The sequence below is a fragment of the Rhipicephalus microplus genome, chromosome 1 (genome assembly GCF_043290135.1).
Source record: "Rhipicephalus microplus isolate Deutch F79 chromosome 1, USDA_Rmic, whole genome shotgun sequence".
In the NCBI taxonomy this organism is placed as follows: Eukaryota; Metazoa; Arthropoda; class Arachnida; order Ixodida; family Ixodidae; genus Rhipicephalus; species Rhipicephalus microplus.
In genome coordinates, this window is record NC_134700.1 from 205,978,000 (window position 1) to 206,001,556 (window position 23,557).

The following is a 23,557-nucleotide window of genomic DNA, read 5'->3' on the forward strand; positions in this document are numbered from 1 at the left end:
CCTGCAGTAATGCCACTACGGCGTTGCAGGAACTATGTAAATAAATAAATAAATAAATAAATAAACCACTTGAAAAAAAAGTGGAAGTGCGGAATCTAAACGAATAGGTATACATAGAATGGCGGAGCACAACAGGTAGGACGAAAAATGGACCAGTAGTCAACTTTGTTGGAGAAAGATGCTTTGTTCAAGCTTTGGTTTCGAAGAAATCCTGTGTTTTACCACTGAGGCTGGGCAACTTTCAGCATGTGGACGCTTTGGTATGCGAAAGTGTGTTTAATGTCTCGAAACATTGTTAAATATTGTTAAATATTACAAATTTTAAAAATTTTAAAAATTTACAAATATTAAAAATTTTGTTAAATATTACAAGACCATGAGAGCTTGTGTCAAGTGTGTGTAATGTGTGAAGCCTGCTGTCTTTACTGCTATAATATCGGCACAATGTGAAAGTGCTAGGCTTGTGCGAATAATGTAGAACCTGTAACATCTGTACGGATACTACAGTATCCGAATTCACTTCGAAACAAATGTAAATTCTTTCAAATTTCGAAGTATAAACATCTATAAACTGCACGTAATTTTTATAAAGGTGGTTTTGCTGCAGTGGAGGGGGGCTATATCGCGATTACACCTATTCATGGTCAATTCACACTTTTGCTGAGCAGCCCGTCAAGGCTAGAACAAACATATATTCAACATTTTTTTTAAGTTTAAACATTTCTTGTACCAGCTCACATGGTCCAAGTATAGTAAATGTTAAAACATAACATATATTATAGGTTATCACTTGCTTTCTGCTGAAAGTCTAATCCTGCCGCTTTGTGAAGTTGCTTCCAGCTGTTTTTGAATAAAAAAATTAAAGACATCTGCGCATGCCTTGTTTAAATTTTTAAAAAATATTGTATATGTTAATTGGGTAATGAAAATTATTCTTGTTTTTTTTATAATATATGATATATATATATACTATTTCAATTTGATTTGAAATTATTCAACATAACCACCATTCGCTTTGAATTTGCTTTGAATGTAATATTTACTATTCACACTAGCCTAGAAAGTACCATGTTGTTTTTTTTTGTGTCTGTGTGTGCGTGCGTGCGTGCGTGTGTGTGTGTGTGTGTGTGTGTGTGTGTGTGTGTGTGTGTGTGTGTGTGTGATGCACCCCTACAAACCGCGACAAAATAAAAATATAAAGAATGCCGTAAATTGATGTGAAGCTGCCTTGCTTGCATTACTGTAAAGCCGTGCCATGAAGCCAACCTGTGTACAGAATGTGACCTTCACATATTCGCCATATTTTGTGTTCTTTATGCGTAAGAAAATACGTTGATTTATGATTAGTCAAGGTCTTTCAATAGTTTAACACACGTCATGCATTGACCTGCTAATTCGCCTCTGACTTCTTGTGCTTTGCTTACCTTTTAACTAGGTTATGGAAGGAAGTGACGCTAGCCTTGAAAAACAAGGATGTCAACAAGGCAACAAGCAGCAAGACGTTTCTTGAGGAAAAGCAGCGCAGGGAAGCCAGCGAGCGACTCCACAGCGGCCAGGCATGGAAGCCGAGGGTGTGTAGACAAAAGTAGCATCCAAGCAGGAGCTTGTTAGCGCAGCCTTATTCTCGGGAAAGTAGGAAGAAAAAAAAAAGGAATGTGAAAAAGGAAATCGCATTGACTACCCAATGAAGCCCCTATTGTACATCCACATCCCTTAAGGAAAATAGGCGGGAGAAGAACGAAAGAAAAATTTATTTGTAAGATAGGCCTTTGGCAAGTGTAACAGTGAAAAAACATTCACTCAACAATGGAAGCTGTGGTTTCACTGATTAGGAAAATTGCACTATTTTGTAGAATAGAGCCGATGACTTTTTGTATGCCTGGTGTTGTCTTTTGAATATATGTCTGCTATATGGTATTTTTCTTTTGACAACACAGTTGGCTTGACTGCAGATTGAATTCGATGTTATACTTGTTTTTCTCGTAAAAAATCGTAGTATTGCCAGTAGGCAAAGCCTTGAAAGTGGTAGCAGTGTTCAGCGTTGCATCGAAAGGTGTTTCGGAAAGCTGGCATGACGAGAAGCTTAGAATCTGTGTTGAAGGTGTCGTTCCTCAATGTTGCCCCAGATGAAACTTAGAAAAAAATTGTATTGGTCGGCACTCAAATGAAGTATAAATACATAGCAATTATCAGTATAGTTAAATGTGCGCACCGCTAGACAGCAGCAATACTAATGTGCTTCTACACAATTCTCACAGAAAGGAAAAGTGAGAGTTGATGGAATCGAATCTCATGGGCAGTGCTAATGTGTTTTTGCTCGCTCTTTTTTTTTTTTTTCACTTTCAGGTGTTTCATTTGGAAGGCGAGCACTGGACTTATGACCACTCACTCCAAAAGCGAATGGGAAAGAAAAACTAAAGACTACCATTGTCATCACCGTCCGTGCATTGCCGCGGCTAGCCATCTCATCGAGATGCCACAGCTGGCGAGAACCGGGCAAACTACTACTACTCCCAACTGGCAGACGGCTGCCGGTCTTTCACTATGCATTCCAACCGGAGTGCCTCTCATTCAGGACTAGTGAGGGGCAAGTGTTTAGCCGCCCGCCCGTGCTGTAGGTTTTCTCCCCGAGCTTGGCAGACACCCCATGCGGCAACGTAGGAGCTAGGACTAAGAATCGCCTGGCCCCTCGAGGTTGCCGTAAAAAAGCTGCCACGTCCAACTCGCAATGTACTCTACTAGTCGTACGCCTGCAATGAAAGGCCGTAATGTGCTACCGACAGATATACCGTGCTCACCAGAGCTGGAACGGTGGATAGAGACTCAACGGGTGACGGGGAGGGGAGCAGTCGTAGCCCCTCTGTGTCGAGCAATAAAAATGCGTGACCTTCTTTAAGGTTACGCCCTCTGATCATCTCATAAAATTGTTTGTGAAAAACTATTCTTTGCAACTGTCGGGGTCCCCACCTCGTATCTTTTAATTTTCCTGCATTTGACCAAACTCAGCATTACAGTACTTTCATATTCTCTGGACACAAGTAATGTGCATAGGAGAGGGAGGGGGTTTGGTACAACTTTTAAAGTGAGTTAAAAGTGTACAGCGAATGGAATACACGCAGAAGTAGACAGGACGAGCAGTAGGCTGCTAGTTTGTACCCCGCTGTGGTGGTCTTGTGGCTAAGGTACTTGGCTGCTGACCCGCAGGTCGCGAGATTGAATCCTGGCTCCTTCATAGAGTTGTTGAAGTATATTTATTGAAGTACTTTTACATTCTTGTTGGATGATTATGTATCTGTCATGTGGTAAAGAGGGTGAGATATGTAAAAAAACGCCAGGCCTGCGCGGAAGGCGCAGCACAGTCACAGCGAAAGCTAGAAGAGTGGCCTTTCAGAGCCTTTTCAAAACACTCATTGGGTAACTACTGCAAGCACACTTGCTTGATACCCACTAAGTCATTTTTTAATTTATTAGGTTAGTAGGCCGGCATTCACTATGCTCTTTTTCGTCATTCTTCTGAGAAGCGTGGTATCCACTAAAGATATACAAGGAATTTTGTGCCAATTGTTCGTGCAGTGGCTGTGCCCCGCCGCGGTGGTCTAGTGGCTAAGGCACTCGGCTGCTGACCCGCAGGTCGCGGGTTCAAATCCCGGCTGCGGCGGCTGCATTTTCGATGGAGGCGGAAATGTTGTAGGCCCGTGTGCTCAGATTTGGGTGCACGTTAAAGAACCCCAGGTGGTCGAAATTTCCGGAGCCCTCCACTACGGCGTCTCTAATCATATAGTGGTTTTGGGACGTTAAACCCCACATATCTATCAATCAATTCGTGCAGTGGCTGATGACAATGAGGAATCATGGCTGAAGTGGGTATGCGCCACATTTAATGGGGGAACAAGAACAAGCTTTTGTAATGAGTTGGAGCATTTGACACACACTCGTTACTCTATTGCCATTGTGCGATGACTGGTTGTTCTTTCGCTGTTTTAAAACGCTTTATAAATCATATCAATGCGATCGCTTTCCTGACATCAAGCCTGCCTAAGGCTAGTTTGACAACAAGTCGGAAGCACCGGTGTAGCTCAGTGGTAGAATACTGGGCTGGCACCCAGTGGACCCGTGTTCGAGCCCCACCGTGTCATTGGTGCTAGGTCAAGCCTGCCTAAAACAAGTTTGACAACAAGTTACAAGCACCAGCATAACACAGTGGTAGAATACTGGGCTGGCCCCCTGTGGACCCGGGTCCGAGCCTTAGTGTCATTGGTCCTAGGTTTTTTCTCCAATTTCTCGCGGTGTAGTTACGGACACCGGCAGCGGCAGCGGACAACTGCTCATGACCAGAGTTATGATCTCGTAGCAGCTTTCGCTGTAAAACGGGAAGAAATTCAAAGATGTAAGCATGATGCTGTTAGATATATATTCCATAGCTGCGCATCATAGATGAACCAGAAGAGCAAATCAATAAAGTGCCTTGCATTGCTATGTGTATCCTTCAGCAGGCAGGTGCTAGATACTTGCACGCCTTGGCAATGCAGTAGATGCCAGATAACAAAATTTATTGAAAAGAAAATGGGGAGATAAGCGCAAGAGTGGTGTAAACTTTGGTTTGCTGCCCACTGATAGAGTGCCAAGAAACTTTCGACATACAGAAGGCATCCCTTTATGAACTGTGGTGAAATGGAAGGTCATCTATGTATGGAACAGAATTGTGACAAACATGTAATTTGATGACGTTTGTAATAGTAAATAAAATTTAGGTCGCTTGGTGGTTTTGCGAAGTTTTATGATAATTAAATATTCATAATTTTGTAGTGGTGTTTTAATTATGAGAACCTGATCCTGGGAAAGGAAGAGTAATGAATAAGTAATTACATCTTTTCAGTCTAGCCGTGGTGTCAGCTGAAGAATACAAATGACGTTCTATGCAAAGGTGATTGACGAATTAATCATATTGCTTAATCTAATGTTCACTATTATATTCAATTGGGCTGCAAAAGGTACACTGTGAAGTCCACAGTTATTATGAATGTGATAAAAGGATGCTTGTGCCCATGCTTGCGCAAAGTAGAGTTCAATTTTATGGCAGAGCGCAGTAAAGTATCTGTTCAGAGCAGTATCTCAAAGAAAACACTCATACGCTTTTCGAATAGAGCGATAGTTGAGTTTTGTGTCAATCGCTCAAGCGAAAGTTCGGATGAACTGAACGCATTTTTTTTTTTTAAGCCGTCGAGCTTCGTTGTAGTGAAACCCATTGTGCGTGTGTTACGCATACATATATACGTGGATGCATAATTACCGCGAAAGTGGCGTAGAATCGCTATAATTGCAACTAGCGTTATTAAGGCGACTGTGACAATGCTTGAATTGTCGCGCCTTGTGACGTCATGCTTTTGTTTATTTCAAAAACTATGGCTAACCTTTCGTACAAAGCACTATGACTATTTCAAAATTTATCTTATATTTTGGCCATTAATATTATTTGTCAATTCATGCGGTGGAATTTGCTAATGCAGAAGTACGACCAATATTGTTGTGTTGTTTCTGGCGCTTTCAGTTTCGAATTCACCATGGCGGCGAAGAGCAGCAGTGACTCGTTAAACGGTAAGTTTTGTTTGTTCTCGTTGACGTGTTTCGGACACGATTTTTGATCCAGAAAAGGTCTCGCGACTACAGCAAGATGCTGCAGTGCCTCAGCGGTACATTGGTACTTGCTGCACTCGCTGGCAGCACGATTTTAAGCTCGGCTGTCACTATGATACGTGACTTGCCAAACTGACGGCGGTATTCCGGCACAACATTACGACAACTCTACGGAGTCGTGAAACGGGAATCATTTGCCTTATTCTCTCTTACCAGGTGTGTGCCCGTCCGAAAACGAACCCACCGTCCTCCTAACAGGTAGGAGTGATAAGCACTTAAACCACACTCGGTCGATGTCGTACTCTGAGCACGTGATATTTGTTTTCCTAATAGCGCCCAATTCTCCGGAAGCTATCAGAAAAACGTTCGTTTTGCTTTCGGCTTTAAAATAGCCCGCGTATATGTGAGTTGTAATAATGCGCCTCTTTTTAGTTATGACCTCAAATGCCCGAGGCCTAGCCTGTTTCTCGGCAATCCACCGGAGGTCAACATAGATGGTCAAAATTCCTGGCTTCTTTAGAGCGATAAACCTAGTACATCCGAGGAATTGCATTGCGTTTCACAGCGCTTTTATTTTAGACGGTGTTTTGTTGACAGTGGTAGCGGTGGCTGACTTACCCAAACGTTGCGGTTGAACCCTTAGGCAACCTATGCTACTCAACCTGTTGATCTTGAAAGTTAGCCTTATCGCTCTTTTTTTTTTTCGTCGATAGTTCTTGTGTAAGCGCGAATCATCATGGTTGTGCTTTATGCAGGGTTTGGTCTGTTCCGCGACTATGGTCACAATTCGAGCAGTGAAGTGGTCAAGGCCCTCGCTAAGACTGGTATCCCTGGAACGAGGCTGGTGACGAAGGAAGTTCCAGTAGAGTACGACACTGTTTCAAGCGTCGTGCCTCGGTTGTGGGAAGAGTTCAAGCCTGATGTGAGTCTGGTGGTGAAACGAATGAAGCTGGATGTGGCGATAACCATTCTATGCTGCTCGCCAGTAATTACGATGAACTGATTAACTGTATTTAGAAGTTCTCTACCTGGCATTGCATCCTCTTATTTGATATGAATAACCCTGTGAGATTGAAAGGCCACATTTTTGGTGATAGGTAATATTGAATGATGTTGCATGCACTGCATGAGTTAGGTGCATAGAGGCCTGACTTTATTTTGTTTCTCTTTGCAGCTTGTCATCCACTGTGGCATGAATGCCACTGCACGAAACTTAGTTGTGGAGAATCAAGCTCATAATGGCAGCTACTGTGCTGCCGACAACAAGGGTGCCATACCAAAGCAGGTGACGTACCCATGGTCACTGCGTTGTTCCTTTTCCAGATACACCAAGCAGTTTAGACAGCTCCAGAAAACATAACGAAATACCAATGCCACTACTAGGGAACGAAATCGAAATGAGAAGAGTTACATCTTGCAAGTGCCATTGGTGATATCCAGAGTGTAACTGATGTTGTGTGAGGCATGGTGAGCTGTCCAGACAACTTGTTTGTCACATCCAGGTTGGCGAGACCTGGCAGTCACACCAATTCACTTATTCACGATTTAGTAAGCTCTAAAACATCTAAGGAAAAAAAGAGGTTAAGTTGATAATACAGCAGCTTTGCCTGCATCAAAATCTTACTTTTCACTGCTTCGATCGCCACACAATGTTAAATTCTGTTCTTATTGTTTCTTCGGCAAAACATCTTGATTTAAAAAATGCTCCCGTGCTGCATACCTTTCATGACAGCCGTAGCTTCAGTGGTGCTGCTCTTTGGGAATGTAGGACATCTGCCAAGGGGGCCAGGAAATCACACATACACTATCATCTAACAGTTTTCTGTCTCCAGTCATACCTACTCGTACTGCTTTAGGTATTTTCACTTGCTTTTTTTTTTTCCTGCACTGATGTTCATGAAATAGTAATCTACTCTAGTAATTTCTAAACACAAAGCTATCTTTATTGCACTCATTGTACAACTCATGTTATAGCAAACATTCTTGTTCCTGAAAATTTTGCAATGTAGTTATTCTCCCAAAAACACATATTTGCTGAGTAGTAACAGTGAAATTCTCTGATGCCATACCTTGCACATAACAGTGAACAATAGATTAATTTTTTTCTTTCTACTTACCTGATGTTTCAGGGCCTCTGTTGCGGGGTGTCTCCTCAAAACGAACGCCTGAGTACCTGCTTTGACCTTGCTGCACTCACTGAAAAGCTTAAGACAGCTGGCTGCCCTGTTCCTGTTGAGACGTCGAATGATGCTGGCAGGTAAGCGTTGTACCATGCTGTTGTGAGTAAGCTAGGGCCCACTTTTCAGTTAGTTTCTTCTGCCTTCCTGTCTCTAGCAACGTTTAGTACAACCGTCGTACTCATGGAAGGAAATACACAGGCCTGTGGCAAGTAGCCCTGCCAACCACATGTAACACGGTGCTTCTTTCATGAGTGTGATGATTGTGCATGAATGTGAGAACTGTCAAGTTTCAACACATTTGTAGTGTTTCACAGTGATGTAACAAGTGACCATTCCTGCTTTTTTGTATGTGTTCTAGGGGTGTTTAACACGAACATCATAATGCAAAACCACAGAAGCTTCACCACTTCATCTTTGTCAGTATTGCATCAGAACGGACCATTGGTCGAGTTGGTGTGCTTCCATCTTAAATGAATATTCGCACGGCAAATACAGGGACGAGAATAGAAAAGACAAACTCAGTGCTGTAGCTTGTCTTCTTTCTGTTCTTGTCCTCATTTTCGTTGTGCTAATATTCCTTTAAAATTTGTCAGTATTGTAGGTCTCTGGTTACCCCTAAGGGTGTCGCCATTACGGTTACAGCTTGCATGTTTCACTGCACCCATAGTCTTGCCAGTTCACAGTCACAGGCAAAATTCTGCAAAATATCGAAGCGCCATTTGAAAGCTGCCTCTGTGACAATTGGTGGCACAGTGCACACGTGAAGACAATGCTGGACAATTACAAAGCGCGTACACGTCCTATATTCTCTTCTTTGTGTGCCTCTGGCAGTCGTCATGCAGCCTTAGCTATCAGGTAGTAAATTGAGAAAACATAGAATGCATACAATGCACTGCCTAGTGGCCCTGAGGCAGCTTTCAAACAATGAAAATTTTTTTCCATGACTAGACATGCAAAAACTTAAGGAAAATCAGGCTGTGCTATTGGTTGCCGTACATTGTGTTGTGTCCTCACATCTTTTCATGTGTTCCCAAGGTACCTGTGCGAGTTCATCTACTTCACCTCGCTCAGGATCAGTCCTTCGACTGTCTTCATCCATGTTCCGCCTATAGATGAGCCTTACAGTGTTCAACAGCTTGCCTGCACTGTCAGCTCGATCATATTGCAGCTTCTCGAGCAAAAAAAGAGTATGGGAAAGTCTACTGCCTCTGGTGTAAACCTTGAGAAAAGTCAAATTCAAGAGAAACAGGCTATTGCAACGAGGAGCAATGAAAGCAACTGTTCATTGTAATGATACATATTATGCGTATGCAAATTTCCTACTGTATGGTCGCAGTTAACTGCTTGGGCATGCCTCTACAAAGTAATCATGATATGAACCTAAAACCATGTTGAATGGGCACACCATATTATGTAAAGCTTGCCTCATTCTTACATTAGGGCTCCTTCTGCTATGATTTTGTTCTTTCTGGCATTAGAAATCTTGCCGAACAAAGAACACACTGATGTACAACTTTTTAAACTCCGTCAGGTACAAATCCTACTCCTGTTCTTTAATTTTATTTTATTTGCATTGAAGCTCAGTATTGCTTGCCTTTCATATTCTGTGTGATGGAAGGTTTTATTCATAGCTCATTGCAGTTAAGACAATGACATGAAGAAATTCATTCACTTTTTGTGCAATGTTTATTGAAGGTTTGCTGAACACAGCAATCGCAGGACACCTAACCGTCTTCATCTTGCAACTCGGCACCTGAATGAACTGCTAAGCTTTATTAAGCGTTGAAACAGTCACCATTGACTGGTCTTTTTTTGTTAACAGAGATTTCACATTTTTTACGTTCCTAGCCATCTGTGGTAGTGCGGCACGAAGCAATCTTTTTCTGTTTTATTGTCTTTTTTTTTTGATCGCATTAATGTTTCAGTCTGTTCTTCCGCATGCTCGTTTGGTGCTGTTCAGATCTCTCAAGTCAGCATCATGAAAAATTTGCCAGCTCAACTCTCACTCCAGTTCTAAGCCTTTGCTGCTTTGTTGTGTCAGGCCACGAGTCCAGCTCAAAGTAAATAGTCAACCAGTGTCTCGCAATGCCGTGAGCAGAGTTTCAGCTCTGCTTGTGTTTTATACCAGAAAAAAAAAAAAGCTGGGCACTTATATATGTTAAGGCTTGCGTGAATGTTGGGGCTACAATGCCATGCTATGTGTTGTTTTTAGTACTCTTGGCATGTGCAAGTGTCAAACTTGAATGTATGGTTTCATTTTTATGTATACACAGGTAAACTAATGTCATCTAGTATAGCTGTAATGGTATAAACCGAGAGAACTTTTCATTTCCTTTAGCGCCTTCTTGAGTAGTATTGTTATGAACGGTTACTGCTAGTTACGGGCATATGTTATGAGTTTTAATTACAGGGAACCTGCTGATTTTACGTTATCTTATTTTATACCTTATTTGTGTTTTAGACCTGCTGTGAGTTTATATACAGTGAAGGCTGTGCTCTATGGCAGCAGCTGCTATATTTATTGAAATCAGTTATCCTTCAGCTACATTTCAAAGTGTTTTATTAGAACATAGTGTGTTGTAGCTTATTTTTATAAATGGAACATTGATGTAAAGGTGAACAGGTCAGTAGCCAAGGCATCAAGTAAGGATTGAACTCTTTATCGGACGAACTTATACCGAGAAAAGAGAGGAACACCTGCCGCGCACCCAAACCTCATTATTGAAGTTGCATCTTGCAGAAAATAATACCCCTGTGACACGAGAAAGCCTAATGTCATTTGCACCTAATGACATTTATATTTAATGAGATTAGTGTAGTGCCACACAGGCTAGTTTAATGTCATTAAAAATGATTTAGGCAAATGAATGCAGTTAGCAGAACTCACTCCAATGAGTTATTCACCATGTTTTAATTGCAAAACAGTACTTTCACCAGAGGGGACTATGAATAAATTATATATGAATGTATGAATAAATCATCATCAGCCCAACCACGCCTACGTCAGGACAAAGGCTTCTCCCTTCTTCCGCCAGTCAACTCGGTCCTGTGCTTGCTGCTGCCACTTTATACCCGCGAAGTTCCTAATCTCATCGGCCCACCTAACTTTGTTTCCCCCTAACCCGCTTGCCTCCTCTGGGAATTCAGTCAGTTACCCTTAATGACCAACGGTTATCCTTCCCACATGATACGTGCCCTGGCCATGTCCATTTCTTCTTCTTGATTTGAACCATGATATCCTTAACCCCGGTTTGTTCCCTAACCCGCTTTGCTCTCTTCTTGTCTATTAAGGTTACACCTATCATTTTTCTTTCCATCGCTCGCTGTGTCATCCTCAATTTAAGCTGAACCCTCTTATTAAGTATCCAGGTTTCTGCTCCGTAGGTAAGTACCGGCAAGATGAAGCTGTTATGTGCCTTCCTCTTGAGGGTTAGTGGCAGATTTGCATTTATGATTTGAGAATGCTTCCCGAATGTGATCCCCCCATTTTTATTTTTCTAGTTACTTCATCTCGTGGTTTGGCTCCATGGTTACTGCCTGTCCTAAATTCACGTATGCTTTTACAACTTCTAGTGCTCTGCTACCTATCTCGAAGCGCTTCTAGTGCTCTGCTACCTATCTCGAAGCGCTGTTCTTTTCCGAGGTGGTTGTCCATTACTTTCATTCCCTGCAGATTAATTCTAAGACGTGCCTTTTGGCTCTCCTTGTCTAACTCAGTAATTATGAATTGCAATTTGTCCCCTGATTTACTTAGCAATGCAGTCTCATCAGCGAAGCGCAGGTAAGTAAGGTGCTCTTCATTAGCTCTTATCCGCAACTCTTCCCATTATAGGCCTCTGAAAACTTCCTGTAAGCACACGGTAAATAGCATCGGAGAGATCATATCCCCTTGTACCACAATCTTCTTTATTTGTGTTCTGTCGCTTTCTTTATGCAGCACTAAGGTGTCAGTTGATCATCTGTAGATTTCTTCCAGGATGCTTATATATATGCTTCGTCAACGCGCTGATTCCACAGTGTTTGCGTAACTGCTGATACCTCTACTGAATCAAATTCCTTCTCGTAATCTATGAGGACTATATATAGTGGTTGGGTGTATTTTGAGCATTTCTCTGTCACCTGATTGATAGTATGAATGTGGTCGATTCTTGAGTAGCCTGTTCGAAATCTTGCTTGTTCCTTTGGGCGATTGAATTCTAATGATTTCTGTCTTAATTCTGTTACCAATTACCTTTGTAAATAGCTTGTATAAGACGGAGAGCAAACAGATCGGCCCGTGATTCTTCATGTCCTTGTTCCCTTTCAGATAGATTAATATGATGTTAGCATTCTTCCAAGATTCTAGTACCCTCCCCGTCAGGAGACGCTTTATAAACAGGCTAGTTTTTCTAACACGATCTGTCCTCAGTCTTTCAGCAGATCTGTTGTTACGTGTTCTTCACCAGCAGCTTTTCCTTGTTGCATTCCCTCCAAGCCTTTCCCGACTTCCTCTGTCATTACTGGTGGGATGTCATCTGAATTACCACATTCTTACATTATGGCCTTACATTATGGCCGTAGTTGTCCGGGCTACTGTACAGATCTCTGTAAAACTTCTCTGTGACTTTAACTATTCTATCTAAATTGGTAGGTACTTTGCCTTCCTCGTCCCTTAGCGCATACATCTGTTTGTTTGGGAGATGATATAGACTCCAACCAAAGGTTTTGATGAAACCCGACGTTTCGGAACCGACTTGGTTCCTTCCTCAGGGGTTCCGAAACGTCTGGTTTCTTCAAAACTTTTGGTTGGAGTCTATATAATCTCCCAGTTTCATACCGAACCAGACAGACTTCTGTCGAATGTTTACATCTGTTTGTTTATTTTTTTTCTCCATTCCAAGTTTCCTCTTTACCACTTTCACGCTTCCTCCATTCTTCAGAGCGTGTTCAATTTTCTCCCTGTTATACCTTCCTACAGCGGATACCTCATGCTTATTGATCAACTTCAGAGGCTCTGTTTTTCGTTTCCTGGGACAGCTTGTTCCTGTCTAACGACTGTACCTCCAACTTCCACTGCAGACTCCGTGATGATGCTTGTCAGATTATCATTCATTGCGTCAACGCTGAGGCTGGTTTCCTTGATAAGAGCTGAGTACCTGTACTGAAGCGAGACTCTAAATTACTGTTCTTTCCCTCTCGATGCTAGCTCATTGATTGGCTTCTTGTGTATCAGTTTCTGTCGTTATTTCTTCAAGTATAGGCGAATTTGAGACCTTACCATTCTATGGTCACTGTATCGTACCTTGCCAAGCACTTATTGTAAGGTCGATTTAGCTCTTACTTTCGCCATTAAGGCTTCTCCATGTTCACTTAGGGTTCACTCGTTTTTGGTAGAAGGTATTCAAGATATGTAAATTATTGTGTTCTGAGAATTCTACTAATAACTCCCCTCTGTAATTTCTAGTACCATTGTCATAATCTTCTACTGTCTGGTCTGCAGCCTACTTCTTCCCCATCTTGGCATTGAACTCGTCCATCCGTATAGTAGTATACTGTATTTTTACCTTTCTCATTGCCGATTCCACGTCTTCACAGAAGCTTTCAACTAATATGTTATCATGGTTCAATGTTGGTGCATAGGCCTGTACCATCTCGATCTTGTATTTCTTATTAAGTGTAATTACAGTACCTGCCACCCTTTCATTACTGCATAGTATTCCTCTATGTCACCAGCTATATTTCTGTGGATAAGGAACCCCACCCCCAGTTCTCTTCTGTCAGCTAAGCCACGATAGCAAAGGACGTGCCCTTTCTGTAGCACTGTATAGGCCTCATCTGTCCTCTTAACCTCATTGAGCCCTATTACATCCTATTTAAGATTCTCTAGCTCGTCGAATAGTACAATAAGGTTCTAGCGTTAAACGTTGCCAAGTTCAAATTCCAATTAATGGCGGCCTGTCTGGACCCAGAGATTCTTAGCACCCTTTGCTGCGTCGCATATCTGACAGCCGCCGTGCTCAGTTGCTTCGCAGCCGCTAGGAACTGAGGGCTCAGGTTTAATCGGCGTATCCATGAGGAACATAGTGGCCAGATACTGCATCAGGATGGCGAATCCTTCTCTGGTGAGGGAGTTTGTTACCGGTGGTAGTCACGGGTGAGGCTGCACCCCAGTCCGCACCCCATTGCATCAGCACGTGGATAGCTTTTTCTCTTTTTTTATATCCGGTGGAGAATTGCGCGGCACCGGGATTCGAACCACAGAGCTCTCACAGGCGAGGCTGATACTCTAACCACTACGCCATCGCTGCAATAAATCATAAGAAGGAATAATCTGTTCTTATTTTCAAATATTGCTAAAATTTTTTGGAACAACTCATTTCATTCGATATGAAATGCTTCAATACCCTCGTTTCCAGCAAGATTGTCAAGAACGGTGCCGGCCATGCTTACCATACGCTCTGTGTTTACAGTAGCTGTCAGTGTGCAGCCTGAATATCACATTGCCTCGTAGTGCTAATGCACCTTGCACAAAAGGATGAATACACTGCGACGACACTTCTTACCCACTCAGCATGAAAAGAGGCAGCGGCATCCTCACACTACGCCACGGCAGCGATATTGCACGTTGACTAAAACATTGGTTCCTGTTTTGCCTCAACTTCTTATGTACGAGCTTTTTTTTGAATATTTAGAGAACTGCATAATAAAGGACCCCTGACGCCAAATTTGAAACTCGAGATGCTTGTGTTGTTTGAGAGTCCTGGATGCTCTTCTGACCATATATTAGGAATGAGCATTGCCTATAAGATATTTTATTTTGTTTTGAAGTAAAGGTGCGTGCTCGTCGGAGTATTCAGGGGCAGGCGACATACTCTGTGGTTTGATGTAGACAGGGCATCAGAGAACATTTGCGGGGCGCTTACAATACTCCCGAGGTCTATTGTTCCTCACCCCTCTCACTCTGTTGTCAGGCTGTTTTCAAGGTGGTTTTGGCTAGTTACACCAAGAATGCTTTTCTTTTTTCTGTGGGGGGCACACTCGAAGCATCGCCATCGTTACATTCTTCACCACCCGCGGGTTCCCCTATTTGAGAACAGCGCGTTCAACGTCGCCGAAGCTTGAGCGCACATAGTCTCAGGCGCTGCGCCACTGTGGAGGGTTTGTTTGTAACGATATTTAGGCGGCCGTCTCGAACTGACATTAGATCGTTCTGAATTAGCGATGCTAGCATAAATTGTACTATACAATAGAGCATATACAATTAAATTTCGGCATTACCATACACAAAGCTACAAAAAAAGTCACGAACAAAACTTTTGCTGTCAGGGGCTTTTTAACATTTCAGAAAAGATGCCAACCTGGTGTAAGCAATTTTTACAGCACTCAATATGCATAATACATTTTTTTACACGCGCTGTGACTTTTTTCATTCATTCTTGTCCTTTCTGCATTGCGATTGCCATTATCCGAAAAGGGCATTATATCTTGCCGTGTAGCAGCAGGCGGCACCTAATGTCACTCAGTGTGTTGAATGTCATTAGATAAAAATTACATTAAACCCTCTAGTGTGACAGGGGTATGGGTTGGTTATATGTGAAAATTTCTGATAAACATAAATTTCTATCATAACTTTTTTTGTGGCACAAACTGACACACAGAGAACCAAATCATATTAAAGAGAGTGCAAAGGTATGGGCTGAATGTCTTTTTACGAAAGTGCTGGTGTTTTTTTCCTCTCTTTGTCCTCAGTGTGTCAGTCTGCGCTAGGAAAAACGTTATTACGATGTATACATACCAACTAGCTCTTCTTTCAGCATTACTCCAATAAATTTCTGACTGTATCTTGCTGGACTATTCGACATTTACCATGTTATAACCTATGTTTCGTTACAGATATGTTTGTTGTATCGAAGTTTAAGTTTGCAATTATAGCAATGGGCCCATTCACTTGTCGCCAAAATCTGATCCGCCTATGTGCCGCACTAGTTCGTGAAACATACGTCACACACACTATAGTCTACTATAATTGCTGGTGCTCGTGTTCATTCTACACCCGTCTTTGCTGACCAGGTCATACCTGCGTTCTGATTAGAACAATCCAAAACAAGATTTGAGAAGGTTCCAACGGTTCCAATAGAAACATGCGTGGTTTTTACACAGTTAAAACTCATTTAGCAGTTTTAGCCTGTATGATACGGTCATGGTGAAAAAGATACACAAGTATGTATGCATATTAATATTGTTACGGATGTGATGGGTTTATTTACACTGAAAGAAATGTCAGCGCTCTACCGTCACTGCCGAATCACCATCCCTCGAGAGCGTCCGATCTCTTCTTCTTCCTCGCTCTTTCAGTCCGCGTTACATTTCCCTCCGGGCCAGACGAAGCTCACCGAGCGAGTAGAAGCGATCGGTTGTTGTAGGGCTTCAAACGGGCAATGTGCACAATTTGCGTCTTGCTCGAACGCCGGTTCTGAGCTGTCACTTTTGCAACAGCGTAAGTGATGTCACTTAGGCACTGAGTAATGACGAATGGTCCTGAGTACTTGGAAATAAACTTCTGGCAAAGTCCCTTCTTTCGAACAGGCATCCACAGCCAGACCACATCACCTCTAGCAAAACTCACGGGCGGGTGTTTTGCGTCGTAACGGTCTTTCGCGCGAGCGTGGGCAGAAAGAGTTCGGAGCCGAGCAAGTCGACGAGCTTCTTTGGCGCCACACAAAGTCTGCGCGACACTGGCGTTTTCGTTCGTCGAAAAAGGAAGTATGGTGTCGAGAAAACTTTGTGGATGACGAGCATAGAGAAGAAAAAAAGGCGTATAACCCGTAACTTCGTGTTTCGCGGTATTAAAGACGTATGTAACAAAAGGTAATACGGCATCCCAGTTCTTGTGATCCGCTGCGACGTACATTGAAAGCATGTTGATGATGGTACGATGTGTGCGCTCAGTGAGGCCGTTGGTCTGAGGGTGGTATGGCGTGGAATGGCGATACTGACACCCACAAAGCCGTAGCAACTCTTCGACAACGTCAGCGGTAAACTGTCGGCCGCGATCACTTATCACCACACGAGGGGCCCCGTGACGAAGTATGATCGAGTGTAGAAGAAACCATGACACATCAGATGATGTGGCTGAAGCAACCGCCATCGTTTTAGTATACCGCGTCAGGTAATCTACGCACACAATAATCCAGCGGCGGCCGGTGGTAGACTTGGGGAAAGGGCCCAGTAAATCTATGCCGACTTTTTCGAATGGTGATGTCGGTGGCTTAACCGGCTGCAGTGGGCCGGCCAATGGTGTGGTAGGTTGTTTGTGGCGTTGGCAGACATCACAACTTACGACGTAGTGCTTGGTGGTCTTCCAGAGTCGAGGCCAGTACAAACGTTGTCGAATACAGTGAAGCGTTCGGGCAAATCCAAGGTGCCCAGACGTGATGTCATTGTGCATGGCTTGAAATACCGCAAGACTCAGGCATTCTGGCACGACGAGGAGTAGTGTGGAACCATGGCTGGAGTAATTCTTGCGATATAGTAGGGCGTCATGAATCACGAATGCCGTGGCACGTTTAGAGCTACGAGCCACATCAATCATTGGTTTCAGCGAAGGGTCACGCTGTTGCTCGTGACGGAAGACGCCCAAGTTTGGGAAGTTGGATGAGATTGCGGCCAGGTAGTTGTCGAAATCATCACCATCAGCATCCACAGTCGGAGATGGAAGACGAGATGAGCAGTCGGCATCTGCGTGTCATCGACCGCTCTTGTAGGTCACAGAATAATTATGTTCTTGAAGCCGTAAGGCCCAGCGAGCCAACCGACCTGCTGGGTCACGTAGTCCGACAAGCCAACAAAGCGAATGATGATCTGTGACGATCTTGAACTGCCGGCCGTACAAATAAGGTCTGAACTTTTGAACGGCGAAAACAACTGCAAGACATTTCAGTTCGGTGACCGTATAATTCCTCTCCGCCTTAGTCAAAGTACGACTTGCATACACCACGACGTGCTGGCGGCTGTCGTGATATTGAACTAGCACGGCACCAACACCGATACCACTAGCATCTGTATGCAGTTCCGTGAGTGCCTCCGGGTCGAAATGGCGCAAGAGGGGCCCGGAAGTAAGCAAATACTTCAGCTGCTCGAAAGCAGCCTCACACTCAACGGTCCATCGGAATGGGGCGTTTTTGCGGAGCAACTCTGTCAGGGGATGAGCAAGCTGGGCGAAGTCTTTGATAAACTGACGAAAATAAGAACACAGGCCCACGAAGCTACGGAGATCCTTCACAGACGTCGGTTGCTTGAAGTCTTGGACAGCACTGATTTCGTGCGGGTCTGGTGGTATACCGTCCCTGTCGACTAGATATCCAAGCACAAGGGCTTGACGCTCACCAAAATGACACTTCTTTGCGTCAAAATGACACTTCTTTGCGTTTAAAACGAGACCAGCTTGTTTAACGCAATCTAGAACAACGCTAAGCCGATGGTTGTGCTCGTGGAATGTCTTGCCAAAAATAATTGCATCATCGAGATAACACATACATATCTCCCATTTGAGACCGCGAAGGATAGTCCATGAATCGCTCGAAGGTAGCTGGGGCATTGCATAAGCTGAACGGCATAACGTTGAATTCAAATAACCCATCAGGCGTGACAAAAGCAGTCTTCTCTTTGTCAGACGGATGCATTGGTATTTGCCAGTATCCAGACCTTAGGTCGACGGACGAAAAGTATGCGGCCGAGTGCAGACAATCAACAGCATCGTCGATGCGTGGTATCGGATACACGTCTTTCTTTGTGACGGCGTTGAGACGGCGGTAGTCTACACAAAATCGCCAAGAGTTGTCTCTTTTTTTACCAATATAACAGGAGCTGCCCAGGGACTGCTTGACTCTTGAATAACGCCTTTCTGCAGCATGTCATTGACCTGATCGGCACTCACTTGCCTCTCTGACGGGGATACGCGATAGGGTTTCTGGCGTATCGGTGTAGCATCTCCTGTGTTGATGCGGTGGTGCATACGGGATTAGGGCAACATGGAACAACGCTTGTTTTGAGCTAAATCAAAGACTCCCGCGTTGCGTGTAAGTACCTCCTCAAGGACATTCTGCTCGGAAGAAGGCAACGACTTATTGATCATACGTTTAATCTCGGCTGAGTAGTTGGGTGCAGTCTGACTGATGGCTGGACACTCTGAGACCATTCTGACGTCAATTGTGGCCTGCTCCTCGAACGTTCCCAGTTTAAATCCGGCTGGTAGAACAACAGGCTCTGAGGCTGCGTTGAGCGCCCACAAGCAAGCATGTCCGTCGATGGCTGTAAGGACAGACCGTGGGACCAGCACATTCTTCTTGATGGCGTTTGCATGATCAGGCTCCACAAGTCCAGTGCAGGGTCCTGAGCGGACATGAGAAGAGCATAAGGGTACAAACACTGCTGTCCGACCAGGGATTGTCACATCTTCAGACAACGAAAGAGCATTGATGGGCAGAGTCGGAAAATGGTCAATTATTTCAGCGGGCAACGTACTTTGTAGAAGAATCTCTCCAGTTCCACAGTCAAGCGTAGCGCCGCATTCATGAAGGAGGTCTATCCCTAAAATGACGTCATGAGTTGCGCGAGCCAGTACAGTAAATTCAACTCGGAAATTTTGTCCACCAATCGTGAGTACAAATGAACAAATACCAACAGGGCATAACACTTCGTCTCCAGCTCCACAAAAAGTTTCTTTACGATTCCACGCGAACATAACTTTGTGACCCAAGAAACGATGTTTGAAACGAAGGCTCATAACCGAAACAGCAGCACCAGTGTCTACAAGAGCAAGAGTATCTACACCGTCTATACACACACGCACTTTGTTCATCAACATCACAGCAGAAGGAGGAACTGGCGAAACTGACCGTCCTGCGACCACAGCTCCATCGGTCGCACCAGTTAGTTTCCCAGCTGATGCGGGGAAGGTGACCGTCGACGCGGAGACGGCGACCGGCGGGACCGTGTCGGAGGCGGCGTCAGGCTTCGCTCGGAGATGGGGGACTTGCTGCGAAATTTGTTAGGCCATTGCTGTCGGGGACGGTGGTCGGCCGGGTGAGAGGTCCAGGTTCCGTGCATACGAGGCGGGTGCGTCGAAAAACGTGGCAGCACAGGCTTTTCGTACATACGAGTCGGATACGTCGAAAAACGTGGCGGTGCAGGCGGCCGTCTGGGACAGAAGCGCGAAATATGCCCTGGGAGACCACATGTGTAGCAAACGGGGACTTGTCGGCTTACATTAGCTGGAGCAGAGGTGGCAGAAGTACGCGGAGACGGGTCGTGCTCCGCAGGAACATTTTGTGATGACGGCAGAAGTACGCGGAGACGGGTTGTGCTCCGCAGGAACATTTTGTGATGACGCATAGTAATCTTCTGGTAGAGGCCTGTTTGACGACGGTCTGAGGTTCGCAGCGGCACGTCGAGATGATGACATCTGGTAATGGCCATGACCCGTCGGGGAAAACGGAAGCCGCGGAGTAAAATCTGCAGTTTCTGTGCGTGGTCGGTTTTCGACGTGGCACTCTCGCATCCAGTAGGGAGGCGGTTTGGGGCACGTGGCGAACAAGCATTGGTGGTGAACGTCACCTGCTTGAAGTCGTACGAGCTCTTTTCGAACTACCCGACGTACGAGGAAGGGAATGTCTTCGCAAGTGGCGACGTCCATACTTGCAACAGTGGGAACATTGTCCAAGCGCCCGAACTTGGGCAGAATTCTCCGGGTCTTCAACGCCTCGAAAACGCGACACTGCTGCCTGAAAATCGAAGGAGTGTTCAAGTTTTCTTTTGTTATCAAAGAATTGTACACGTCCTGGGCGATGCCTTTTAACAAATGACCGACTTTGTCTTCGTCAGACATATTAGCGTTGACAATCCCGCAAAGCCTCAATACTTCTTCATTTTAGGTTGTGCACGTCTCGCCGGGCAACTGAGCCCTACGTGACAGCGTTTGCTCAGCTTTCTTTTTCATGAAACTCGTGTCCCCAAAGCAAGCCTTCAGTTCCTTAACAAATATATCCCAAGTGGGGAGGACATGTTCATGGTTCTCAAACCAAAGCAAGGCTGTCCCGGCAAGGAAGAATACTACGTTCACGAGGTTCGCTGGTGCGCCCCATTCGTAGTAGTGGCTCACTCTGTCGAAGTTTTTTAGCCAAGCGTCCACGTCTTCGTCAGTTTTACCTGAGAAAATTCGTGGCTCAGGTGCCCAGTAGTCTGGTTGTCAGGGTCGACGGCCACCTTGTGCCGTGTCAGTGGCACTGGTGGATGCAGCAGCGTAGTACGACAATGGGATTGCTGCGTCGTCGTTCATGCGGATGGTGTCCGGGGGTAGGTCAGCTAAGCGTCTGCTTCTTCGAAGAACTTCTGCAGCGGGGTCCAGGATGGCAAGTTACCCAGCACCGCTCCACCAAAGCTGTTACGGATGTGATGGGTTTATTTACACTGAAAAAAATGTCAGCGCTCTACCGTCACTGCCGAATCACCATCCCTGGAGAGTGTCCGATCTCTTCTTCTTCCTCGCTCTTTCAGTCCGCGTTACAATATATATGTATTTTATAACATACATGGCTTGTGCTAAGTGAAAGTGATTTTGAGAATTCTCTTGTATATTTTTTTTATTATTGATTCATGTCATTGCTGGTGTCTGTGTGTTGCCCTTCCTTAGCAGTAGCCACTAAGGTACACTGTCGGGCAATTCATTGGTTGTATTGCAACGCACGTAGGCTGAGCTTACAGATGTCAGTGGAAGCATTGTTGTCACAGTGGTTATGAGAATTTTTGTTGTGTGGCTAATTACAAATTTGTTAGAGAAAAGTGCTAATGGTTCTAATGGAAATAGATAAGTTGTACTTGGGAGGATATGTACGTTTATTTTTGGCGAACAGTTTCTCAAGCTCTCTCCCTTCAAACTGAAAGGGATAATAGTTCGACCGACGTGTTTCTTTGTTACATACTTCCTGACGAAGCCAACAAGCGAAACAAATAAAGCACAGGGGCTCTGTTGGTGATTAGTCGATGGTGTCCAAACCTGCAACCTTCGAATTACTTGTCCTTATCAGCTACCAGCATGTAATGTAGAAGATTGTGTGCCACATGATGGCAGCTAGAAAGAAGAGTGTACCACACTCGCCACCTTGGCTGTGAATGGCCCTTGCTTGCGCTAAAATATCGAAGTGGATGAGTGATTGCCCACCATCATAGCACGACCGGTAAAGCATCGGACACGTAATTTGAAGGTTTTCGATTTGAGCCCATTGATGGCATGAGTGTTTTCTCATCCACTTTAGTTTACATTTATAATTCAGTTACTATGCTACAGTTAATGACTACAAATAATGTCCCGTGCTTGATTCTTGGCTGCATTTGGTTTCCCTCAAAATGTATTATTATCTTTATCTTTGATGCAGGCAAATGAGCTGTTCACCTTGTTACGTGACCTTACCAGCTACCAAAGCATTTTCGTGTGTCTAAACTAGTCTATCACTAATAGAGCAGCATTGAAGCTGTGCGTTATGTGCCATATAAAACTGCTGTATTCTTTTAGATTTTCTTTCATCACTTGAATGTTTTTATAAAGGCTGTAACTTTTTGATGATGTTCTTGAAAGTGAAGCTTTCGTTCTATGCATTCCTTCCATGACGCAAAGTGAAATAAAAGGCTTTGACGTGAATGCTGCAAGAGTGCAGGTCTGCTGTGATGTCTTCATATTTGCGGCACCGTATGCATACTTTGTGCCCATTTTGTGAAATTATTTTATGTTCACATGTACTGTGCAGCTCAAAGAATGTACTTCAGAGCATTATTTCGTGCTGGGTGAACTGGTGCCCATAAGGCAAGTTGTTGAGAGTGGCTTCCAGACTCACAGTACACTTGTTTACCTTTTCTCATGGCCAATGCAGTGTCCAAATGTTTGGTGCTCGGGTGCTTACCCGGAAGACATGCGTTTGGGCTTGGCAATGGAGGTTGCATTTCGATGGAAGCGAGAACCTTGAGACCTGAGTACTGTGCGATTCTAGTCCTGAGGTGGTCGAAACTATTCAGAGCCTCCCACGAAGGCACATGCCCTTGCCATGCCATAGCTCATGTCGCTTTGGGATGCTAAGTCCTTCAGGTTGACCACTTAACCAACGCTTTCTCATATTTTGCTTTTGTGTGAAGTGCTGGTTTCACAGCACATTTGGTATTAAGACGGACTCCTTTAATGCACATGCGCATGTTCATTTCATCACAGTTTGCACTTCTTACATTTGCACTAGAGACTTGTGTGTCGGCACTGGCGTGCATGAAATGGAGGGGGCAGCTTGTGATAGTGAAGCACTCTCATTTTACTTATGCAAAACATTGATTTCACTTTATGTACATAGGTATCGCATGAAATTTTTTCAATGTGAACTTCAATGTTTATATATTTTTTCATGACTCGGAAACGATTGCAGCGTGCTCTTCATTGTTTTTGCTTTGCAGACTGGATGCGGCAATACGTTCTCACATTTTTTTATAAATATGTACAGCTTTCTTATACTACCGTGCTAAAGGTGTTCATGTAACGTTTTGTAAAACTACATTCCATCAGTCGATCAGCTAATAGCACTGCTTGTTCAATTCAGAAGTGGGGCAATTTACCGATATTCAGGGTCTGGTGTCACATGTGAACTCCATCATACATAGTTGCAAACTATTCCATGTGGTAGCGTCCTCTATTCCGCTTTTGGTAAAATTTAGGGTGTCGCCGGTATGGC

General features: G+C 44.2%; 2 protein-coding genes across 3 annotated transcripts in view; both read left to right on the forward strand.

Annotated features, from left to right (window-relative positions):
* The window catches only part of LOC119159776 (oxysterol-binding protein-related protein 9), a 45,034-nt gene extending 42,110 nt beyond the window's left edge, over positions 1-2,924 (forward strand). The window contains exons 20-21 of the mRNA XM_037412627.2: positions 1,436-1,571; positions 2,347-2,924. Of these exons, the coding sequence (XP_037268524.2) occupies positions 1,436-1,571; positions 2,347-2,418 (208 nt within the window). The 3' untranslated portion in view covers positions 2,419-2,924. The remainder of the gene's footprint in view (positions 1-1,435; positions 1,572-2,346) is intronic.
* A 2,556-nt stretch (positions 2,925-5,480) lies between these two features.
* Positions 5,481-23,557, forward strand: part of LOC119159775 (pyroglutamyl-peptidase 1) — a 106,184-nt gene continuing 88,107 nt past the window's right edge. The window contains exons 1-6 of one of the 2 annotated variants that reach the window (XM_037412625.2): positions 5,505-5,595; positions 5,851-5,892; positions 6,390-6,556; positions 6,809-6,919; positions 7,764-7,891; positions 8,850-9,121. In XM_037412625.2, the coding sequence (XP_037268522.2) occupies positions 5,562-5,595; positions 5,851-5,892; positions 6,390-6,556; positions 6,809-6,919; positions 7,764-7,891; positions 8,850-9,105 (738 nt within the window). In that variant the 5' untranslated portion in view covers positions 5,505-5,561 and the 3' untranslated portion in view covers positions 9,106-9,121. Of the gene's footprint in view, positions 5,596-5,850; positions 5,893-6,389; positions 6,557-6,808; positions 6,920-7,763; positions 7,892-8,849; positions 9,122-23,557 lie in introns of those variants that run through there. The other variant, XM_075890846.1, reaches the window with a different exon arrangement.